Below are 22,050 nucleotides of genomic sequence, written 5' to 3'. Positions count from 1 at the left end.
CTGGAGAGTGAAATCGGAGTGGAGAAGAGGCAGGATTGCACAGTCCTGCCCATGCAGCCGCCTGATCGGCGGGGCCCCTGGGCTCTCGGCGGTGCCAGAAGAGGGAGCCACCCCCCGGCCGTTCTGCATCTGCCCCACATGCCCTGGCTGGCCGGGGGAGTGTGGCCATGGCTGGGCATGGGGAGGGACCCAGGAGGCCAGGCCTGGCCAGGCAGCCAGACCGTACAAGCTAAGGGCTTCCAGCTGTGTGCCGGGCGCTGCACTGCTGCCTCTCATCAGCCCGGGATTTTTTCGTGCAGACAGATTTGACAGTTTGAGTTAGAAGGGAGAGGGAGGGAGGCTGGAGCTGCCTGGGACGGGGAGAGGAAACCCCCTCTGCCGCAGGAGAGCCCATGCTGAGCTAGCGGGCGTCCAGTGGGACGGGGGGCGGTCTATCACCACCAGCCTCCACAGCTGTCCATGACCACAGACACACTGCAGAGCAAGCATGGCTCCGTGGTCCCCTCTCCTTGCTGGTTGCCTGTGGCTGCTGCTTCTCCAGCCAAGGAAGGGGGATTTCAAGTGACCCACAGCTGGCCAGCTTCCAGGCCCGAGTACCTACAGGCCCCCACAGGCTCCTAATTTTTTCCATCCGGGGCAGAATACGTTTTATGTACCACCGTAAGAAAAACACGCTGCCGGCTATGGGGCACACAGCTAATCAGCTGGGCAGCACCCAGATCTGTCCTGGACGTCTGCCCCAGCACCCAGCTTACAGGGAACACGCACCCCAAAGCTCCTCTAGTGAACGGGCACCTCCTGCTTTTTCAGCAGCCTGGAGCCCGAGAGCACGGCTGGGTCCCCTCTCTGCCCGTCTGTATGTGGCTGGGGGAGCCCCAGCTGTGGCTCTGCCCTTTCTGCTGTGGCAGGGCCTGTCCCTGTCCACGCCCGCATGGCGACACCAGCCACACACAGCAATGGTGCTGCTGACGTGGTTTTTCTGGGCCAGTCTCCCAGAAGGGAGCTGCGGGAGTAGGGCAAGTCATGGACTGCACGAGGAGACAGCCGGGCAGAGCGGTGAGCAGAAATGCACCGTAGGGTTTGGTGGCTGTGAAGGGCTTGGCTCTAACTTTTTCCGGCCCTGGGCAGACTAAATTTTGTTTGGTGTGCCAAGGGGCGTGTGACGTGCACCACCAGGAGAAACCCACTGCCTGCTGTGGGCGCTGTGTGAATCAGCTGGGCGGCGCCTGACTCTCTCCCTGGCAGCTGCTCGAGTGCTCAGTTGAAAGGGAGCCGAGTCGGCAGCCTGGCGGATTCCTTCTGCTTCATGTCTTGTGTTGCACAAGTGGCTTGTCAAGGGCGGAGCTGGCCACCTGCAGGGAGCAGGAAGGGATCACCTCCTCTGTCGGTTGGTTCGAACCCCGGCCTTTCGAGCAGCAGAGAGGGCCCCAGCTGGATGAGGCGGGGCGGTACACGCAGGTGGAAGGAGGCCAGGCTCTCAGCTGCATGGCCGACTCCAGCGCCATGGTGTCCAACCAGTTCTGAACTAGCCACGTTATTCTGAAAGCATATTTATGGCCCAAGCCAGCCGGCCACACTCCGCCGGTCAAAGAGCCACACGTGGCTAGTGGCCAGCACGTTGGACACCAAGGGAGCCAATCCCCCTGCGGGGCCGGGAGGAAGTTTTGGTGCAGGTCAGGTTGGCAGAGAGCTTCCCCTGCAGCATGGGGGCAGGTCACCTGCCAATGGTGGATCTAGCTTGTTCGGTTGGTTCCCTGCCCTGGCAGGAGTCAGGCGCTGCCCCTCAGTCCCTCCTGGTCTCTGCTGGGGGTGCACAGTCACTCAGCGTCCATGTCTGCTCCCTGCCTGTGCGCTAGTAGCTGGGCTCGTGTAAAATCACACCCTGCTGGTGCACCAGCTCCGCAGGGAGCAGGTCTGGCCTCTGCCCCGCCCATGGCTCTCCTCTGCCCAGAACACCTCTGCCATCCCTCCTTCTCGCCGCAGAAGCCAGTGGAGGGCCCAGGATCACAGCACTCCCACCTGTAAGCCCACCTCAGACCCCTTAGCCAGGTCATTGCACAGCGCTGCTGTTGTCCTCTCCTTGCCAGTAGTCGCAGCACTGCGACGAGCTGGGCGGCATACCCCGCTGCTGGCAGAGCACGCTGCTGGCAGGGGCCCAAGCACCATCAGGTATCTACCAGTGCTCTGGGGAATAACCCCTTGACTGGAGAGACCACCCGCCTGGGCCATGCTTGCTGCCAGGCTGTCGTGCCTCCTGGGCTGGGCTTCGGTGAGAGAGCCCCATTCAGCGGGTCGCCTCTGCCCAGGCATGGCTGGCTCAGGGAGGGGGCCTCTGAGCCTTGAGAGCTGAGCCCTTACATCCATGGGGCAGGCCTTTATGCCCCCATCTGCTGGTGACCCTGGCCGGAGCTAGCAGACATGCCAGCCCGCGGAGAAGACAACGGGGTGGGAAAAAGGGTGGCTTTGTTCTGGAGCTAAGATTCCCGTGCCGGGTGATGGGAAGCCTGCTGCCTCCTGCAGAGGGTAGGGGGGAGGTGCCCCCTCATTCGCCCAGTGTCCCCGGTGACATAAAACTGCCCCTCCCCGACCTTTGCAAGCTTTGATCCCTGCCCTCAAGCAGCACACCCTAAGCTGCTGTGACTCCAGTGAGGTCAGAGTCCAGCGGTGAGCTGCCAGGAGTGGGGAGATCTGGGGACGGGCTGTGGAGCTCAAAGCATTCCTCAGCCAGAAGGGCCTCGGGAGACCAGTGTGGGGCCACTTTGGAGTGCAGAGAACTCCAGCAACCTAGTACCCTAAGAGAGGGGGGTGCTCCGTCATCCTCTCCAGCTGTCCCACGGTATCCCGCCAGTGGCTGAGCTTCTTGCCTAGGTTGGTGGCCCAGTAAGCTATGTCCCTCTGCAGGATCTGGCTGTTTTCCTGCCCGGTTCGACTGGCTCAGAGACAGTCACATGGCAATGAAGTTTCCCCCAGGCCTCCATCCATACAGCTGCTGTGAGCACCACAGACTGGGGTAGCATGGGCTGCTGGACGAGGTGGAGGTGTTGGCAGAGCTAGGGTGTTGGGGGGCTCTTGGATGAGGTGGGGGCATTGGCAGAGCTGGGGTGTCGGTTGGCTCTTGGACAAGGTGGGGGTGTTGGCAGAGCTGCAGTAGTGGAGCGGCTGCTGGACGAGGTGGGGGCATTGGCAGAGCTGGGGTGTCGAGTGTCTGCTGGATGAGGTGGAGACGTTGGCAGAGCTAGGCTGTCAGGCGGCTGCTGGACGAGGTGGAGGCATTGGCAGAGATGGGGTGTCAGGGGGCTCTTGGATGAGGTGGGGGCGTTGGCAGAGCTGGGGTGCCGGGGAGCTGCTGGACAAGGTGGGGGTGTTAGCAGAGCTTGGGTTACGAGGAGCTGCTGGACAAGGTAGGGGCGTTGGCAGAGCTGGGATTACGGGGAGCTGCTGGATGAGGTGGGGGTGTTGGCAGAGTTGGGGTTATGGAGAGCTGCTGGATGAGGTGGGAGTGTTAGCAGAATTGGGGTTACGGGTGGCTGCTGGATGAGGTGGGGGTGTTGGCAGTGTTGGGGTTACGGAAAGCTGCTGGACGAGGTGGGGGTGTTGGCAGAACTGGGGTTACAGGTGGCTGCTGGATGAAGTGGGGGCGTTGGCAGAGCTCGGGTGTTGGGGCTCTTGGACGAGGTGGAGGCGTTGGCGGAGCTGGGGTGTCGGGCGGCTGCTGGACAAGGTGTAGTCGTTGGTGGAGCTGGGGTGTTGGGTGGCTGCTGGACGAGGTGGGGGTGTTGGCAGAACTGGGGTGTTGGGTGGCTGCTGGACGAAGTGGGGGTGTTGGCAGAACTGGGGTGTCGGGTGGCTGCCGGACGAAGTGGGGGTGTTGGCAGAGCTGGGGTGTCGGGGGGCTCTTGGACGAGGTGGGGTTGTTGGCAGAGCTGGGATGTTGGGCGGCTGCTTCATGAGGTGGGGGTGTTGGCAGAGCTGGGGTGTTGGGGGGCTCTTGGACAAGGTGGGGGCATTGGCAGAGCTGGGGTGTCGGGGAGCTGCTGGACGAGGTGGGGGTGTTAGCAGAGCTGGGGTTACTGGGAGCTGCTGGACGAGGTGGGGGTGTTGGCAGAGCTGGGGTGTCGGGGAGCCCTTGGACAAGGTGGGGGCTTTGGCAGAGCTGGGGTGTCGGGGAGCTGCTGGACGAGGTGGGGGTGTTAGCAGAGCTGGGGTTACGGGGAACTGCTGGTTGAGGTGGGGACGTTGGCGGAGCTGCGGTGTTGGGTGGCTGCTGGACGAGATGGAGGCATTGGTGGAGCTGGGGTGTCGGGTGGCTGCTGGACGAGGTGGGGGTGTTGGTGGAGCTGGGGTGTTGGGTGGCTGCTGGACGAGGTGGAGGCGTTGGCAGAGCTGGGATGTTGGGTGGCTGCTGGATGAGGTGGAGGCGTTGGCAGAGCTGGGGTGTCGGGTGGCTGCTGGACGAGGTGGAGCGTTGGCAGAGCTGGGGTGTCGGGTGGCTGCTGGATGAGGTGGAGGCGTTGGTGGAGCTGGGATGTCGGGTGGCTGCTGGATGAGGTGGAGGCGTTGGCAGAGCTGGCGTGTCGGGCGGCTGCTGGATGAGGTGGAAGCATTGTTGGAGCTGGGGTGTTGGGTGGCTGCTGGACGAGGTGGAGGCGTTGGCAGAGCTGGGATGTTGGGTGGCTGCTGGATGAGGTGGAGGCGTTGGCAGAGCTGGGGTGTCGGGTGGCTGCTGGACGAGGTGGAGCGTTGGCAGAGCTGGGGTGTCGGGTGGCTGCTGGATGAGGTGGAGGCGTTGGTGGAGCTGGGATGTCGGGTGGCTGCTGGATGAGGTGGAGGCGTTGGCAGAGCTGGGGTGTCGGGTGGCTGCTGGATGAGGTGGAAGCATTGTTGGAGCTGGGGTGTTGGGTGGCTGCTGGACGAGGTGGAGGCGTTGGCAGAGCTGGGGTGTCGTGTGGCTGCTGGACGAGGTGGGGGCGTTGGCAGAGCTGGGGGCCCCAGGGCCCGTGTAGCGGGTGGGAGGTTGTAGCTCAGGCTTGAGGGGTGTGGGCAGGGGCATGGGGACGGAGGCTGGTTCGCTCCCCACAGAGCCCTGCCTCAGACACCAGCCTGGATCCGTTGGCAGCACCCTGGGCCGCCGGACTGTGCGGGAGACAGTGTGCCTGGGCCAGGGAAGGTGAATCATGCAGCGGGTACGGCTGCACTTCCAGGCGGCAGGGCAGGGAGGCGGCTTTGCGCCTTCCCCTGACCCTGTGGGGCTGGGCGTGGGGGGACGTGCAGGCAAAGCTCTAGCCAGAAGGGAAGTCCCCAAAGTTCCTGCTGCACTGGGTCTGCAGCAGCAGGACCCAGGGGCTTATTGCGGGTGTGGGGAGCAGGCGCGTGACCTAGCCGTGCAGGTCCCACCTGTGTGCTCCCCCGGAGGGCCATACAGCTGGGCCTCGAGGCTGGGAGAGCTCTGGGGACCCATCTCCCGTCCGGTCAGGCCAGCAGCCACAGCTGCAGAGCTGGGCCTGGACTGACTCTTGCATTGACCCCCCAGTGCGTGCTGCTCACTCTCACTTCTCCTTCCCAAGGTCCAGTCGACAGCCCATCCCTCCAGCACAGCCCTGTCCTGCTCCCTGCTCTCTGCCCCACTAATGCTCCGGGGTCGCATGTCTTTAAAGCCGAGATCTGCAGGATCTGGGCCCTGGGGCCAGCCTGGTCTCCCAGTGCAGCCAGGACTGCCCGCTAGCCACCTCCCTGGGTCGGGGTGCCAGCCTGTGAGCCACTCCGTGTAGGTCTCCAGCAGGGAAGACCCTAAAGGGCAGTGACTGGGCACCTGGCGTTTACTGACACGGGGGGGTCCCAGGCAATGCTGCAGCCTGTAGCCCCACACCCGTGTGGCAGTGCCGGGGCACGTGGGGGACCAGGATTTGGGGTTGCCGGGGCCAGGCGGGGTTGTGGGTCTCTCTGCTGGCGTGGCGAGTCGGGGGACGTGGCCGGGGTCTCAGGCGCCCCTCCGCTCACATGTGCTCCCACGCTCTCCCCGGCAGGGCAGAGCGGCCTGGGCAAGTCGACAATGGTGAACACCCTCTTCAAGGCGCAGGTGAGTCGGAGAGGCCCAGGCCCTGGCTGTGAGGAGCGCATCCCTAAGACGGCCCAGCTCCGGTCCGTCAGCCACGGTAAGGCCCCGCTCGGCCCGTCCGGCGGTCTCGCCCCTTGGCAGCCCCCGGCCCTCTCCCAGCCATGAGCCTCGTCCCTCTGGCAGTCCTGGCGCAGCCTGGAGCAGAGCTGCAGAACGGACTCTTTGGGCCCCACCATTGCCCCACACCCTCACCCCACAGGCCCCTGCCTCCTGGCTAGCTGGGCCTTGCTGCTCGCCTGTTAACAAGCTGCCCTGGGAAACACAGGCTCCTTTGTGAGCTCCAGCCTGGCCGCCCCTGGTCCCACGAGCGATCTGCCCTCGTACGGAGACATTCCCTGACCCTGGCACAGCTGCCCTTGACTTCACTGGATGCAGGGCCCTAACCTTGTCCCTGTCCTCCCAGCCCAGCCTGCCAGCCGGGGGGAGCCTCGTGCTGGTCCCAGGGGCTAGCCAGTCAGTCCCCACCACCCCCAGGCCTTCAGTGCTCCGCCCCGCCTGGGAGCTGGGCAGGGCCTCGGCGCGAGATGCCCCACGCGGGGTCAGGGAGTCCGCAGCCCCCACTGAGCTCACTCCCTCTGCCCCACCAGTCATCGAGGAGAAGGGCGTGAAGATGAAGCTGACTGTGACCGACACTCCAGGCTTCGGTGACCAGATCAACAATGAAAACTGGTGGGTTCTCGTCAGGGTCCTGTTTCGGAGACACCCAGGCAACAAGAGCAGGCGGGAGGGAGCCCAATGCACATGGCCGGGGTGGGCCAAAGGGGCACCAGACCAGGCTTAGCTCAGCAGCTGGCGGTAATAACACTGGCCCAGCTGCAAGAGCTAGAGCAGGGGTTCCCCCACTTTTCTGCATCACACCCCCCTTTTGAATTCTGAGAAATCCTCACACACCCCCACCTCTTCTTTACTGGCATCCAACCCCCTTTAACAAAAGCTTCAATTCGTAAGTTACAATAAACACAAAAACTCAATGTAAAAATGTCATTTAGAATTAAAAATAAGCACAAATAGTTTTCCTTGGCCCCTGGTGGGAGCCTGGTGCAGCCCCAGTTGGCCAGCGGCCTGAGCCCCGTGCCAGCCGCCAGAGCTGCCCTCACCAGCCGCCCGCCCACCTGAGACTTGTGCTGCCAGAGCCGCCTGCCTGAGCCCCACGCCGCCAGGGCCAGCCACCTGCCTGCCCGTCCAAGCCCCAAGCTACCGGGCCCAGTCACCCACCCACTAGCCTGAGCCACCCGAGCCCCACCCTACCAGAGCCAGCCATCCACCTGCCAGCACGAGCCTCCTGAGCCCTGCGATGCTGGGGCCGGCCGCCCAAGCCCTTCCCCTCTCACAAAGCCAGGCACCACCAGCCCCCCGGCTCTTACTGCATCCCCATCCCCCTTACCTGAGCCAGGCACCCCCAGGCCCACATCTAAACCCATCCCTGTCCTCCTCCTCCCCAGCCCACCCTCACTCACAGGTGCACATGGGTCTTCTCCAGCCACCTGCTTTTTATAGCAGCTGTACCGGCTCACCCGTGTGAAATGGCAGGGGCTGAGAGCTGGAAGCAAAGGCCGGCTCTGTCTTTGGGTGGGGGAATGATGGGGGGGCTGGGTCGCCTCGTGCCCCCTCCCGGAATTTCTTCACGCCCCCCAGTTTGGGAAACCCTGAGCTGATCCCCCAAGCTGTGGGCGGAGCTGGCGGGGCGCTCAGAGAAGAGCCCGCCCTGCCCAGTGGGGACACAGATGCCCACGCCAGCGGGGCACTGCTCTCAGAGGCAGGGGTTGGGGTGAGACCCCACCTCCGTCCAGGCGCTCCTTGCTGAGGGGCCGTCCCACACTCAGCGCTGTCGGATCCGGGTGCTGGTGCCGCTCCACCCCAGAGGTGGCTGCCTTCCCCTGGTGGGCCATGCTCACAGTCTCAGGCCGTCTCTCCCCTCGCCCAGCTGGGACCCCATCGTAGAGTACATCAACGAGCAGTACGAGAAGTACCTGAGAGAGGAGCTGCTCGTCAGCCGCAAACGGAGGATCCCGGACACCAGGGTCCACAGCTGTGTGTACTTCGTGCCACCCACTGGACACTGGTGAGTGGGGAGGGCTCTCCTGAGTGCCCAGTGCCCTGCCTGGCTACCCAGGCACTCTGCTCAGCTGGCGTCTGCCTCCGGGGGCAGGCGGAGCTCTTTCCTCCCGCAGCTGCCGGGGGGCTGACGCTGGGGCGGTGACTGGTGTGAATCCAGCTCCGGTTGGTCCTGGGAAGGAGAGTCCAGGCCCCGGCTGTGCCCCCTCAGCAGAGGCCAGGCTGGCTCACGGCCCCTTGGGGTCAGCCCACTGGAGGGCTTGGCGCTCCATGCCGAGGTGGTCAGGACACCTGGCAGTGCCGCTGTTCTGAGGGCAGGAGCTGGCTGCCTCTGCCCCAGGTGGCCAGAGCCAGGGGGAGGCTGGAGGCTCCTCCTCTCCCTGCACCGGTGCCCCCCTCTGGCCATGCCGACCACCCGGGGCTCTCCCCCCACCAGGCTGCGCCCCTTGGATCTGGAGTTCATGAGGCGGCTGAGCAAGATCGTCAATGTGGTGCCGGTGATCGCCAAGGCAGACACGCTGACCCTGGAGGAACGGGCCGAGTTCAAGCAGAGGGTGAGGGGCCTTACAGGCACTGGTGCAGGGCAGGCCGGGGCAGCTCCTTGGGGGGACCCCAGAGCCCTAGGGGCGCGGCTGGGCCTAGGCAGCTCAGCTTGAGGTGCCTCTCAAGGGCGGTGGGGGGCTGAGCGACGTTAAAGGCCTGAGCGCTGGGGGTCGGGCAGGGAAAAGAGCCCCCACACAGCTGGGCAGGCCCCAGAGCTACCCAGGCGCCCCAGGTCTCTTGGGGTAGGATAGCGACATGCCTCTTCCCCCCCCGGCCCAGCAGCGGCGCCTCAGGCAGCAAGCAGAAAGCAGGAGGTCACAATCGTGGGCTTAAGCTCAGTGTCCGCACCCAATCCCAGCTCCTGCCTGGCACCCGCCCACCGGCAATCCGCCCGTGCCAGTCAGTCGGAGGGGGCTCTTCGCACATTGGTGGTGTTGCTTGGTGCTGTTTACCGCGGGCCCCGCTCCACCCCAGAGCTGGCCACCTTGCAGTGGGAGGAGAGCGTATCTGCTCTCTGGTGGGGTGTGGGCCGGGCGGAGCAGTGTCACAGGCGCTGCCTGTCTCCCGCAGATCCAGAAGGACTTGAAGGCTCACGGCATCACCGTGTACCCCCAGGAGGAGCTGGACGCCGACCCAGACGACAGGCTGCTGAACGACAAAATTCGAGTGAGTGCGAGGAGCTGGGCGCCCGGGGCAGAGCCAAGCTGGGCCGCCTGCCTGACCGGCTGCTGGGATGCTCTGTCCCATCTCTGGCTGGTGCAGCCGGACGGGCGGGCGGGCAACATGGGCGATTGCCCAGGGTGCTGGGGCAGGGCAGAGCTGCTAGCTGTCAGGCCTGGGCTGCCGCAGCCGGGCTGAACCTGGTAGCTGGAGACCAGCAGGGACAGGGAGGGCGACGCTTTCTGAGCTGCCAGCCTGGCAGGGAGGCGCACGCAGGGGGGCTCACCCTTGCAGAGCCAGCAGGCAGCCTTGGGGTCCCCTCTTTCTGCAGGGGGGAGGCATGGCCAGGGCAGCCCCGGGCTCAGAAACTCCTCCCAGTGCAGCCCGGCTGGGCGCTGGGCAGGAGCTGGCCCTCACAGCCCGCATCCCGCCCTGCGGGTTTCCAATGCGGCAGAAGGGGGCCCAGTCTGGGTTCGCCCAGGGCTCAGTGTCCCCAGTGGCCATCCGGGTGGGCAGCGACATGGGCGCTGAGCGGAGCTCCCCGAGTGGCCGTGCCAGGCCATGCTGGTTGGGGACGGATCCTGCCCCTTTCTCCAGCGACTCCCCCTCTCTTCCCACCCAGGCCCAGATCCCCTTTGCTGTGGTGGGAGCGGACCGGGAGCACCAGGTGAACGGGAAGCGGGTCCTGGGCCGCAAGACCAAGTGGGGGATCATTGAAGGTACCGGGGCCTTGGGACAGGGGTGGGGGGCACCTCCGGGTCCCCATCCTAAGCAGAGCTGTGACCCTGTCCTGCTCCCAATGGACCTGGCTGGCACCGACTCTGGGGCTGGCCTGTGGACAGGGTTGGAGGGCTCCCGCCTGCGGTGGTAGATCCACAGATGGGACCCAGCCAGGGACCTGGTCGCACGCAGTGGAGTCGGGTTCCTCTTCGAGCGATTGCTCGTGTCCATTCAGTGGAGGAGAGCGCGTCGGCCACCGGCACCGGTGCTGGAAGCTTTTCCCTCAGTGCCAGCAGCGTCCCAGCACTGTCCCCCGGCTCCGCACCAGCCCAGAGCTGGGTTTCCGCAGGGTGAGGGTCCCGATTCCTCAAGGGTTTTGTCTAATGGGTATTTTGGAGCATGAGCTTTCGTGGGCTTTGTTACGAAGTGGGCCTTTGCCCACAGAAGCTCATGCTCCAAACTGTCTCTCAGTCGATAAGTTGCCCCAGGACTTCCTGTTGTTCTGGAAGATGCAGACTAACTCGGCGACCCCTCTGATGCTTGAGGGCTTTTGCGTGGCTCTTTTCACGTGTGCGCCCCCCTTTCCTCAATGGGACCTTAACCAGGCCCTCTCCTGGCTTACTGGATCCCCACTGAGCCCATGGCCACGTGCTCCCTTCCGCACCTCTCCTGAAAGGTGACCTTCCTCCTGGTGGCTGCGTTGGCTGGGAGGATCTCCGCGTGGTGCACCTTGACATCAGAGCCCCCGCACGTGGCCTTCTCTAGAGACAAGGAGAAGCTGCACCCGCACCCTGTCTTCCTACCGAAGGCGGCGTCAGCCTTCCTCCCGGGTCAGGTCATCTTCCTGCCAGTCTCCTCCCTGAAACATCGTGTGGCCCTGAGGAGCGAGGGCTTGATGCCTTGGGGCCCTGATGTTCTGTGGACAGGACGAACCCATCCCGCGAGACACCTCAGCTCTTGGTCACCCAGAGGAATGAAGCAGCTCCTGGTGTCCACGCACAGGTTCTCCAGCTGGCCAACCTCCTGCACTGGGACATGCTCTCAGCTGGAGATCGCCCTGCCGTCCCCCTCATCGGGGCCCCCTCGACCAGAGCGCAGGCCTCCTTGGCCGCCTTCCTCGCCGCCGCTCCCAGCCGGGCGACGTGCAAGGCGGCCACGTGGTCTTCGGGGCACACCGTTGCCGCGCGCGACGCCCGAGAGGACGTGGCCTTCAGCGTGGCTGTGCTGCTGTGGGCCTGGCCGTGAGCTCCTCCCGCCTCGGGGCACGCGCTGGCCGTCACCGGCGCCGAACGGACACGCTCAAGCACGTGAGGGAGAGAGGACAGTGACCTCTTTTGGTGCCTGATGTTGTTCGTGAGGCGTTTCTCACGTCCGTTCCCTCTCCGGCCCGCCGGCCCCACTGACGGAGTCCTCCGGCGAGAAGGAACTGGGGGGGTTCCCTTTAGAGCGTGGTGTGGGCACACAGCTCCGGGGGCGCCAGGGCCAGCTCCTCGCCGGGTACTGCTCAGAGCATCTCCAGCACCGGCGCATGAGCAATTGCTTGAAGAGCCCCCATTACACCTCAGGGGAGGGCCCTCGGCAGCTGGCCCCAGGGCTGGCACGGTGGGGCTGGCACTGGGGTGGGAGGAGAGGCATGGGGTCATGGAAAGGTGCCCAAACTCATTAACCCCCCCCCAGAGTGCCCACCCTGCCTGCCCAGCCCTAGCCAGACCCCTCGGCCCCCATCCTGGGGCCTGCCTGGGGGCAGCAGGAAAGCGGCCAGGCGACCTAGGCCCTCTCCAGAGCTCTGACAGGCCCGGCTTGCTCTGGAGCGCGCCTGTGCCGGGGCCCTTCTGCCCCTGGAGCGCTGGAGTCCCACATGTGGAGCAGCGCTGGCCCTACCCGGCCTCGGAGAGGGGCTGCCAGCCAGGGGCCAGGCTGCTGTCGTATCGAGTGCCCTGCCTGGCCTTCCCCCAGCCCCTCGCCCCAGCGCCAGCCCCCCGCACGGGAGGTGCAGCCTTTTTCCCAGCCCCAGGCAGAGACCTTGGGGGATCTGTGCCGTGCTCCTTCCGAGCTCACAGAGCCCTCCCCACGCCCCTAGTTGCTGCAGCCGCAAAGCCTTCCCCCCGTGAGCCCTACACCTGTACCTGGCTGGTGCCCAGGGCCAGCTCCTTTATCAAAGGCGGTGGTAACCGTGCGGCCGCGGCGCTGCCAGGAACCCGTCGGAGCGCCGGCTGACGGCTCCCAGCTGCTGCCTGGCTGTGCTGCGTGCCAGAAGGAGAGCTCGCCAGCACCTCGCCGTGCACCGGGGGGGACTGGCACGGACGCAGGGGCAGCGGGAGCTGGCCTGGAGCTCCCACCCCCCTGCAAAGCCCGGCTGGGGCTCGTGAACCCCCAGGCATGCGCTGCTCCCCCTCCCAGCTGGCATGTGCTGTGCCTGGCCTGGAGGGGACCCGAGTCCAGCCCTGGCGCTGAGGCAGGGCCAAGGGAGCCCCTGGCCTGGGCCCCCCAACAGTGTGTGTCAGCCCCAGTTTCCCCGGACACTGTGTTCATACGTGTGCCTGTCACTGATCTGTGCTAACAGGGCTGAGATTCTGCCCCACCGTCGCTGCGTTCACAACCCCATCCGTGCACACGCGCTCCAGGTCACGGACTCCACGCGCCCACTTGTGCACGTGTGAGGTCTCTGAACACCACTGCCCCGCTCCTCGCACGCTGCGCACGGCTTCCGCACACAGACACACAGCAACCCCACGTGCGAAGCCTCAGACAAGCCTGGATCCCCAGCGCTTGGCAGGGCCCTTCATGCAAACCAGGGCTGTTTCCAGGTCCCGTTGCTCCGTGCCAACCCAGGCAGCCCTCCGGCTGAACACGGGGGCCCTGGGGCTGCGCTGCACACAAATTACTGCCTGTCCCCCTAAGCCCCAGCCCCGGGCCGAGTGCACATAGGTGGGAGCCGGCTGCCCCCTAGTGACCGGCTGCCTCCTTGCAGCTGGGGCAGGAGCTGGGAGGCAGCTGATGGGGCCAGGCGGGGTGGGACGGTGGCAGGATGTGGGTGCTGCTCCGAGTGGAGCGGCATGGCTTTGACGGCGTGCCTCAGCCCGCTGCACCCCCCCCCAGTGCCCGGGGAGTAGGGTACACCTCACACGGGGTCATAGGACATAGGCTTCTAGGGCTGGAAGGGACCCCAGGAGGTCAGCTAGTACAGTCCCCTGCCTAACGCAGGAGCAACCCCAGCTAAGTCATCCCAGCCAGGACCTTGTCAAGCCAGAACTTAAAAACCTCGAGGGATGGAGATTCCAGCACCTCTCTAGGCACCGCACTCCAGTGCTTCACCACCCGCCTGGGGAAGTAGTTTTTCCTCATACCCAACTTAGACCTCTCCCACTTCAACCTGAGACCATTGCTCCTTGTTCTGTCATCTGACACCACTGAGAACAGTTGCTCTCCATCCCCTGTAGAGCTCCCCTTCAGGAAGCTGAAGGCTGCTATCAAATCGCCCCTCACTCTTCTCTTCTGCAAACTAAACAAGCCCAGATCCCTCGGCCTCTCCTCATAGGTCATGTGCTCCAGCCCCTTGATCATTTTTGTTGCCCTCCGCTGAACCTGCTCCAGCACATCCACATCCTTTCTGTACTGGGGGGCCCAAAACTGGACACAGGACTCCAGAGGAGGGTCCCAGCCTGCCTCTCTCTTGCTTTGCAGTGGAGAACCCGGCACACTGTGAATTCCCCCTGCTCCGAGACCTGCTCATCCGGTGAGGCTCCCGGCCGGCCATGCAGGGTGGGGGCACGGCCCAGGCACGCAGGGTGGGTGGGGAGGGCCTGGCCCGGGGGAGGAGAGCGCAGCGTTGGGCTGGGACAGCGAGGCCAGCGTCGGGAGGGGGAGAGGGGCAGCCCTCTGCTTTCCCTGGCGCACGGCTCTGCCCTGCCTGCTGGGATGTCCTTGGCCTCGCCTGCTGCTTAACCCCCGGCCTCTCCCCCCTGCCCCAGCTCCCACCTGCAGGACCTCAAGGACATCACCCACAACGTGCATTACGAGAGCTACCGTGTGCGGCGCCTGAGCGAGAGCAACCAGCCAGCGCTGAGCCCGGCTGACATGGAGAGCAACCTCTGAGGCGCAGGGGCGAGCGGCCTGCTCCCGGGCAGCACCCACAGACTGGCTTAGCGGGGCGCCTGCTGGATCCCCACCCCGGACAGAGCCCCTCCGCTGTCACCACCCTGCCCGCGGGGCTGGCCGCCATCTGCCAGCACCCCGACACTGGCCCGCCGCGTGCAGCCACCAGCAGGGAGCGACGCTGGGGGCCCTGCTCCTGCTTCCCCCACGCCCAGCCCGGCCCGCCGGACGATGCCTGGAGCGCGTAGGGCCCAGCCCCTCCTGGACCAGCTGCCCCATGGGCACAGGGCGGCTCTGGGGCCAGTGGGCCTGATTCCCTGTGGCCGGAGCAGCACCCAGCTAGGTGTGGGGCACAGGCCTTCCCACCTCCTGTGGCAGCCTCAGACCTGTGCTGCTGAGAACAGCTGAACCTCCCCGGCTTCCCCAGCAGGACTCAGAGCCCCCCAGCTCCTCCAGTGCCTGTATCGCCATGTGGGGCAGGCGCCCCTGGGGCTGGGGGCAGAGTGATACTCGGGGAGGTACTGAGCCAGCCTCTCCCACGCCCCAGGGACCGACCCCTGGCATTTCAGTGGGGCTCCGACCCAACCCACCCTGCAGCAGGCTGGAGCCTGGAGCTTTCCCATGGGGTGGGGAAAGGGGGGGCAGGAAGAGGGGGCAGGGGTCCAACCGACTGCCCCCTGGGCAGAGCTGCCTGCGTGTGGCCGAACCACGAATGGCGGGGGGGGAGGCGTGAGGGGATTCCCAGGGCTGCAGCCCAGTCTGGTCACAGATTAAAGATCCCCCTGCAGCCTGTGGCCCGGTGCCTGTTTAGCCCTGCTCAGGGAAGGGGGTGGCCCAGAGCTGCTGCCACTCAGGCCCCGGCTCGGCACTTCGGCCTGTGTCCCTTCCCCACAGCCGCCTGGTGCACCTCAGCCTGGCCCAGCCCCACAGACCAGCTGGGGCGAGAGGCTCCGGAGCCGTGGGGCTTAAGGGTCCTTTCGTCCACCCCCAAACCGGCTGGGCCCCGCCTGGGGCATCAACAGAGCATGCTGCCCAGGGGCTCTGCAGAGCCGCCCCAGCCACGCAGGGCTCGCCGGGCGCAGGGGCTGGACATCACAGTGGGGGCACCAGGGCAGAGAAACCCTGGCGCCCCCCAGCCCGGCCCCTGCAGCTCGCCTGAGCACGGGGCAGCCCAGGCTCTCTGGGGCAGCCTGCCAGCAGAGCAGCCAGAGCAGGGAGGGGTCGGCCCCTGCCCCAGCCTTCGGGGGTGGAGATGGCCCAGGAGCCCTGCTGGAGGCAGCTAAGTGCCCAGCCCAGCTTGTCTGCTCGCTGGGGAGAAGAGCCCCCGGCCCTGGGCTGGTACCAGGCAACAGCTCCTGGCTCGCCTCAGCCTGGGCCCTGGCGTCGCTAGTGGAAAGTGAGGTTCCCCTGCCGGGGGCGGGAGCAGCTAGAGGCCCAGGGCCCAGGCGCCAGCCTGCCCCTCTCTGCAGCTCCGGGCCCCTTGCAGACCTCCGCAGGCCCAGCTCGGGGTAGCCCCCGCCTGCCCTGTGCACACCCGCACTGTCCTGCTGTGCCCGGTGGGTGATCGTTGGCAAAGCGCTGACAGGCCCCTGCCCCTGCCCGGCCTGCTGCTCCTCCTGGCGCTGGGGCCGAGGGGCCGAGCAGAGAACCGCGGCGCTGCTTAGCTGGGCCCTGGCTGCAAGGGGGGGCTGGTACCCCTGCCCCTGCTCCGGCCCCAGGGAGAGGTGCTCTGGGCCCTTGGGCCGCTCTATGCACTAGCTGTCAGAGAGAGAAGAGCCCAGCCGGGAAAGCTGCAGGGTTTGGGCAGCTCAGCCTGTGCCTGCTTGCGCCCGCTTCTCTGTGAGGCGGAGAGCCTCACCCACAGCGTGGTGGCAAAGGGAGCTACAGCCCCTCTGGAAATCACCCCTAGTCGGTCAGCCAAGCGCCGCATTCCCAGGATCAGCGGGCAGTTTGCAGGCAGCTGCCTCTGCCTGGAGCGTGCTGCTTACCTTCTCTGCCTGCTTTCACCAAGCCCCAGCCCCGGGGAACCCAAACCCAATAACCTCGCACGGTCCACAGCGCCACCCACGCCCAGGCATGTGCAAACGCCTCCTGATTCCCTTCAGCTCACAGCAGTGCAGCCACCTCTGGGGTGGGCTGCGACGGCTGTTTGGCAATGCCCGCCACGGTTACAATGCAGCAGCCGGGGAAGCCCCAGGGTGCAGACGGTGGGGAGGCCAGGCAGGGGGGACCCAGGAGTCCTGCACCATTTGGCTGTGTGCTGCGGTGCCCTCACTGGGTCCTGGGGAGCAGCTAGCAGACCCCCACTGTGCTGGAGAACAGACCCAGAGCAAACCAGCCCCACAGCATGCGCCAGAGGAGACCTGCAGCCATGTGTCTTCCCCCGCCAATGTGTCAGGGCTGAGTCAAAAGGAGGGCGATAAGTTACGGGGCGAGCCATTCCCAGCTCCCCCTGCTCCGCTGGGGCTGGGGTTCCCTTCGCGTCACCTGCTGCAGGGCTAATGGGCCCTCGACCAATGCCCAGCCCCTGCCCAGTGGCTGAGGCATGAGGCCCCGTCCCACTGGTGCTGCCGGCGAGGGGAGAGGGGGACAGGCCCAGCTGCCCAATACTCTGGGCCCAGCTCAGCAGTGAAAGCGCAGGGGAAACAGGTCACAGTACTTGCCCGAGGGTAATAACGGGCCAGTCTGCAGCCTCTCAGCCTGGATCGTGCCAGGGCTGAATCCCAGCTGGTCACCCCTCCCGAACCACCTCAGGCTCACGACCAGCTGCTGGCACGCACCTCTGGGCAGGCTGCGCGCCGGCCCCTGCTTGGAGCCAGCTGCCGAACCAGGACCTGGCTTGGCAGCTTCTCCAGCTGTCTCCACGCTCAACCCCTTCCCCGGGGGCCACGGGCTTTAACCAGCCTCGCCCTGGCTCCACCGCCCCCGAGCACCCCCTGGGCGCCACACAGCAGCAGTCAGCGCATGGGCTGCCGGCTGCCAGCCCAGCTGTAGGGAACCGGCCAGGGACAGGGTCCGCAGGTGAGCCACCGTTGTGAGCTCCTGGCGCCTCATCCTGCTCTGCCTCGCGCCACTGACGCTGGCCCCAGGGGCAGCCGGTGTCTCACCGGGCCCAGCTTTGCAGGGGTGACTTCCCTGCCCTGCTTCACACTGGTGCAGGGGAACAGGCCTGGGCCTCCCCCCCCACACCTCACCCAGGTATGAAGGACCCCGCAGGCTCCAGGGTGCGTCTGTGCAGACAGCTGTGGGTGAGGCGTGAGGGGTCCCGGGTTCCTACGTGCCAGCAGCCAGCCAGCCACTGCGTCACCGAGTTGCTCTTTAACCAGCGCCCCATTAATGATCTACGCCGCGGCCGCCCTGCCCTGGGCAGAGAGGAGAGGCTGAGCCAGCAGGGAATGAATTCCCGCCCCGGCTGCCAGCAAAGCCTTTCAGCACCCAGCCTGGCTGAGCTGGAGGGCCGGTGGGGCTGTGCGAGGCAGAGAACCAGGCAGGAGCACCAGCCGTTTGCCTGGGGCTTGCTCCGTCTCCCTGGCCCAGGGCCCACCCCCTCAGCCCATCCATCGCCACTCGCACCTGGCACCCGCTCTCCTGGGTGCGGCGCTTGGGCGGAGCTGCCAGCCAGGCAGGGAGGCTGCACCCAGGCTCAACACTGTGCTCTCTGTTCTAACAGCACAGGCTTCCAGCCCTGCGCCCGCCCCCCCTTCCCTTCCCCTCCCCTGCCAGCGCATGCCAGCCAAGCTTCCTTCTCGGCAAGGGGGATCAGCCCTGCTCAGTCCTTCGCCATCCCACCTGGCTCGGGGCTTCCAGAGGTGAGGGCACCATGCCGCTTGTCGAGCTGAACCTCCGCTCCCTGACCACCCCGGTGGGGATCGTCCGGTTCTTCGAGATCTTCCTGTCCTGCACGGCCTTCAGTCTGGTGGCTGCCTCCTCCCGCTTCCAGGGAGCCTACGGGTCCTGGTGCATGTTCACCTGGTGCTTCTGCTTCGCGGTGACCCTGCTGATTGTGCTGCTGGAGCTGTTTGGTTTCTACCAGCGGCTGCCGCTGTCCTGGGACGACTTCACCAGCGCCTTCTCCATGCTGGCAGCCCTCATGATCTTCACCTCCTCCGTCATGTACCCTTCCACCTCCATCGCCAGCCCTTGCTCCGGCAGCATCTGTGCCCATCAGGCAGCAGCGACAGCCATGTCCTGCCTCTGCTTCGTTGCCTACGCCATCGAGGTGGGACTGACCCGAGCCAGGCCCGGAGACATCAGCAGCTTCCTGGCCACCGTCCCTGGGCTCCTCAAGGTGTTTGAAGCCTACGTGGCTTGTCTTATCTTCTCCTTGGTGAGTTACCCCGGCACATACGGTAACGAACCTGGCCTGCACTGGTGCCTGGCCGTCTACGGCCTCTGCTTCATTGTCACGCTGTTCATCGTTGTCCTGACCATCGGCCGGTGTCTCACCTACCTTCCCTTCCCCTTGGAGAAAATCCTGGTGGGCTACAACGCCTTGGCCGTGCTCATGTACCTGACGGCCGCCGTCGTCTGGCCCATCTACAGCTTCAGAGGCAAAACCAGGCCCAGTTCCTGCGGCAGCAGCTGTGCGTGGAACAGACAGCTGGGCGTGACCTTCCTCACCTTCTTCAACTTCATCGCCTACATCGTCGACCTGGTGTACTCCTCCAAGATGGTCTTCGTGACCAGGCCAGCCTAAGTCAGAGAGGCCCGTCGCACCCGCAGGGGACAGCCCTGCAGCGGGCGCCGCCGGCCCTGGAGTGGTGTATGAGATTGTCCATCCCCCAGAGGGTTATATGGCCATTTGCTTTGGCTCCTGCTTGCTGCTGCTTGGGTCACTGTGCTGCCGCAGAGACATGGGGCGTTCCTTGCAGGCCGTGCGCGTAGGGGACGACCCAGGAGGGAGATGGATGGCTCGTGATCCTTGTCCCTCAGGGGTCCAGCAGCCCGTGTGTGACCCGCAAAAGGCCGGGGCGGGGGGAGGTAGGGGGGGATCGCTGGCTCTGTGTTGATTTCAGCTTGTGTTGGGCCCCGGAAGCTCAAATAGTTCCAGGGGGCTGGAGGAGGGTTACCGAGTCCTGGCTGGCATGAGGAAGCTGACGCCGAGGGACTTCCCTGCGCCCCAGGCCCTGACGTAGGCCCGGGCAGGCAATCAGTGACCAGCGCTCCCTCCAGGAACTGGAAGTGAAGGGTGCGGCTGTGCAAACAGCTGGGTGTGTGCGTAGAGGGCTGGGTGCCGGCCAGGGGGCTGCCGCAGAGGGGTTGCGGCAGCGGGAATGGCTGATGGCAGACGGCAGAGCAAGCCCGCGGGGCCAGGGCTATTTTACGATCAGCCAGGTTAGGGCTCGCCTGCTGCATCCGGGGCTCAGCTTTTGGGGGAGCCCCCCCCACACACACACGGCCAACCTCCCACCTGCCACACGAAAGGCACCACCCCCCCCGCTCCAGCCTCCCCACACAGCCGAGGGCGGTGTGGCTTCCACCCACAGGGAGCGGTGGGTGGTGGTGGCCATACCTGCTGGGGCAGGTGCTTGTTCTCCTGTGGCGTCAAGGGGACGTGGCAGCCATCTGACAGCAATGGGGGCTGGCCCAAGGGCTCGACTTGGTTTGGCGGAGGGCAAAAAGTGAAAACGACGTGTGTGCAAAGCCTTGGAGGTGGGGGCCTCACGTGGCCGGGCTTGCAAAAAAGCTGGGGACCTGGCACTGGGCCTGGCTTTAAGCTCTGTGTGTGTGTGCGTGTATCTGTGCACAGCTAGTTGTGAACACACGTGTTCCTCCCCATTCCTTTTCAGTAGCCTTTCGCGTACCAGCCTGCAGGCAGTGTGAGCCACCCCTGCGGAGGCAGGGCACTGCATTTTACCGTAGCACCATGCTCCAGTTTTATAGCCTTCCTGAAACCGAAGCGACCCACCCTGGTTCCCCAGGGCAGAAGCTAAGGGTGACGTACAGAGGAACTGGGGTTTCAGTTGTTGTTGATTTATGGTTGCAATGAGGGAGAGACACTGAGCGTTTTCCAGCTTGTTTGTACATTAGAAATCTCAGACCTGTCAAGTCTGGTCTCCCTGGTTTGGTTGGAGTGTGGCAGTCTCTGGGATATATACTGTGAACTCTCTCAGCAGACCGGAAGGGCTGGGCGTGTTGACCTTTAACAAAGGCGGTCTTTCTCCACAATGTTAATTGGTCATTGGAGTTAAACATCACCCCCCTCTCCTCAAAAAAAGGCCCCAAAGCAGGCAGATTAGAAATCCCTTTGGCTCAGCCTCTCGGGTAGTCCACATTCACCCTCTTGGCTTTTGTGATCTTATCAGTTTCCAAGCTCTTCTGTTGCCATCCCGTCTTTCCAGGACAGATAGGACTTGAACTGACCTGTGAAATACAAGCAGCATTGATTGTTTTCAATGGCAAACCCTTTCACACTCCATCCCAAAGAAGCAGTAGCAGGACAGGAGGCCAGCGGGTTGTACCCGTGGCAGGCCTTCTGCTGGTTATAACCTGGGGAAGGGTTGGCCCATGAGTTCTCCTTTGGCTGGTATCAGCCCTTCTAAGGGCGCACACGCACGCTGGGTGGGTGGGGGGGACGTTCCTGAATCAACACAGTAGAGAAAGGGTTATGGAAATTCCCCAGAAGGAGTCTTCCATCTCCCTTGATTTAACCGACTCTAGGCCATCTGCTCTGGGAGGCTGTGGGGACATGGTGCGAAGCCTGGACTCTGCTGCACTGCACGGCAAGCCTGGGGTAAGAAGGCAAAAGCAGCTCCAGTGCATTTGAATTTATAGCTGGCCAAGCCAAGCGGTGCGAGCTCAGGAATGCTGCAACCCCCTGGGAGGAAGCCGCTTCCCTGGCTGTAGAGTTCTTGAGGTCCCAGCACAGTCCTGCACTTGGGGCTAAGCCAGCGATCCCAGGCAGGGCCTGGCTACGGTCCATGTACTGAGCTGCAACCGGCTGTCTTACAGCCAGGGAAGAGCAACTCTGTTGGTGCCCGTACGCAGTTTTTCTGCCTCCCCGGCTTTGTGCCCTGGGCCGCTGCCCGGGCAACCGTCCTGCCTGTGCACATCACGTGTGTGTGTTGATTGTTCCTGGGGTCAGACGCAGCCAGTAAATAAAGTTTACTAGCACAGGCTGACAGGTGGAATGTCTTGCTTTGGTTGTTGGCTGCGTGTGGCTTGTGGCCTGCGGTCTTACACAAGCTCTGCCTGCACACAGCCCTTTGACGAGGAAGGATGGTACCGAGCGCCGCTCTTGGCTCTGCTACAAAGCTCCCGCCTGACCTTGGGCACGTCACTTAACTTCCCGGTGCCTCAGTTCCCCAGCTGTGACGCAGCGGTAATACCGGACAGCTCGCCTCGCTGGCTCCTTCCCATTGCAAGGGCTGTGTCTCTGGGAGCACACAGGGCCTAGCATCAAGATACCCAACTCTAGGTGCCTCTGCTGATTTACAGGGACCGTTACCGGCATAGTGTGGCTCCGAGGCTGAAATTTGCTGGTTCTCTAATGCCGTCACAGCTCATGGCCAGTGTCCCCTGCCTGCCTGGCTGAGCAGCAGGGTGGGTTTCGTGATGTCTTCACTGCACATTATCTGCGGGGATGAGACCCAGGAGGCAGGGGTTTCCTGGTTGTTCCCCCAGGAGGCCGACTCAGGGAAACCGGGCCCTTGGGGCTTGGTGCCGAACTGCTGCATTGGGTGCTGGGGTTAGTGGGTGGTGCTGGGGGCCTGTGATGGACAGCAGGTCACATGGGATGATCAGGACCGTGAGCTCCCCCAGGGTTGCAGTGCCAGGGCCAGAATCCATGAGGGCCCTGGATTCACTGCTGTGGGGAGATGCGCTTGTCCGTAGGCAGCCCATTAGGAGGGAAGCTGGTGCTC

At 64.7% G+C, this 22,050-nt stretch overlaps 2 protein-coding genes across 6 annotated transcripts in view; both read left to right on the top strand.

Moving 5' to 3' along the window:
• SEPTIN12 (septin 12) overlaps nt 1-14,904 on the top strand; it is a 120,470-nt gene extending 105,566 nt beyond the window's left edge. For 2 of the 5 annotated variants that reach the window (XM_075010280.1, XM_075010281.1), the window contains exons 3-10: nt 6,024-6,152; nt 6,703-6,784; nt 8,040-8,177; nt 8,607-8,724; nt 9,284-9,379; nt 9,996-10,092; nt 13,778-13,829; nt 14,065-14,894. In XM_075010280.1, coding sequence (XP_074866381.1) covers nt 6,024-6,152; nt 6,703-6,784; nt 8,040-8,177; nt 8,607-8,724; nt 9,284-9,379; nt 9,996-10,092; nt 13,778-13,829; nt 14,065-14,188 — 836 coding nt within the window. In that variant the 3' untranslated portion in view covers nt 14,189-14,894. Of the gene's footprint in view, nt 1-6,023; nt 6,153-6,702; nt 6,785-8,039; nt 8,178-8,606; nt 8,725-9,283; nt 9,380-9,995; nt 10,093-13,777; nt 13,830-14,064 lie in introns of all 5 variants that reach the window. The other 3 variants (XM_075010278.1, XM_075010277.1, XM_075010279.1) reach the window with 3 other exon arrangements.
• Nucleotides 14,905-17,421: 2,517 nt separating this feature from the next.
• Nucleotides 17,422-21,304, top strand: LOC142021610 (myeloid-associated differentiation marker-like). The gene has a single exon (XM_075010654.1). The coding sequence runs from the start codon at nt 18,009-18,011 to the stop codon at nt 18,882-18,884; it is 876 nt and encodes a 291-aa protein (XP_074866755.1). The 5' UTR covers nt 17,422-18,008; the 3' UTR covers nt 18,885-21,304.
• Nucleotides 21,305-22,050: the final 746 nt, after the last annotated feature.

The sequence above is a fragment of the Carettochelys insculpta genome, chromosome 16 (genome assembly GCF_033958435.1).
Source record: "Carettochelys insculpta isolate YL-2023 chromosome 16, ASM3395843v1, whole genome shotgun sequence".
Classification (NCBI taxonomy): Eukaryota; Metazoa; Chordata; order Testudines; family Carettochelyidae; genus Carettochelys; species Carettochelys insculpta.
The sequence above is the reverse complement of the archived record's forward strand: the minus strand, read 5'-3'. Positions and strand labels throughout refer to the sequence as shown.

Excerpts from the sequence above, each read along its gene's own strand:
- LOC142021610 (XM_075010654.1), top strand. The coding sequence starts at position 18,009 with ATGCCGCTTGTCGAGCTGAACCTCCGCTCCCTGACCACCCCGGTGGGG.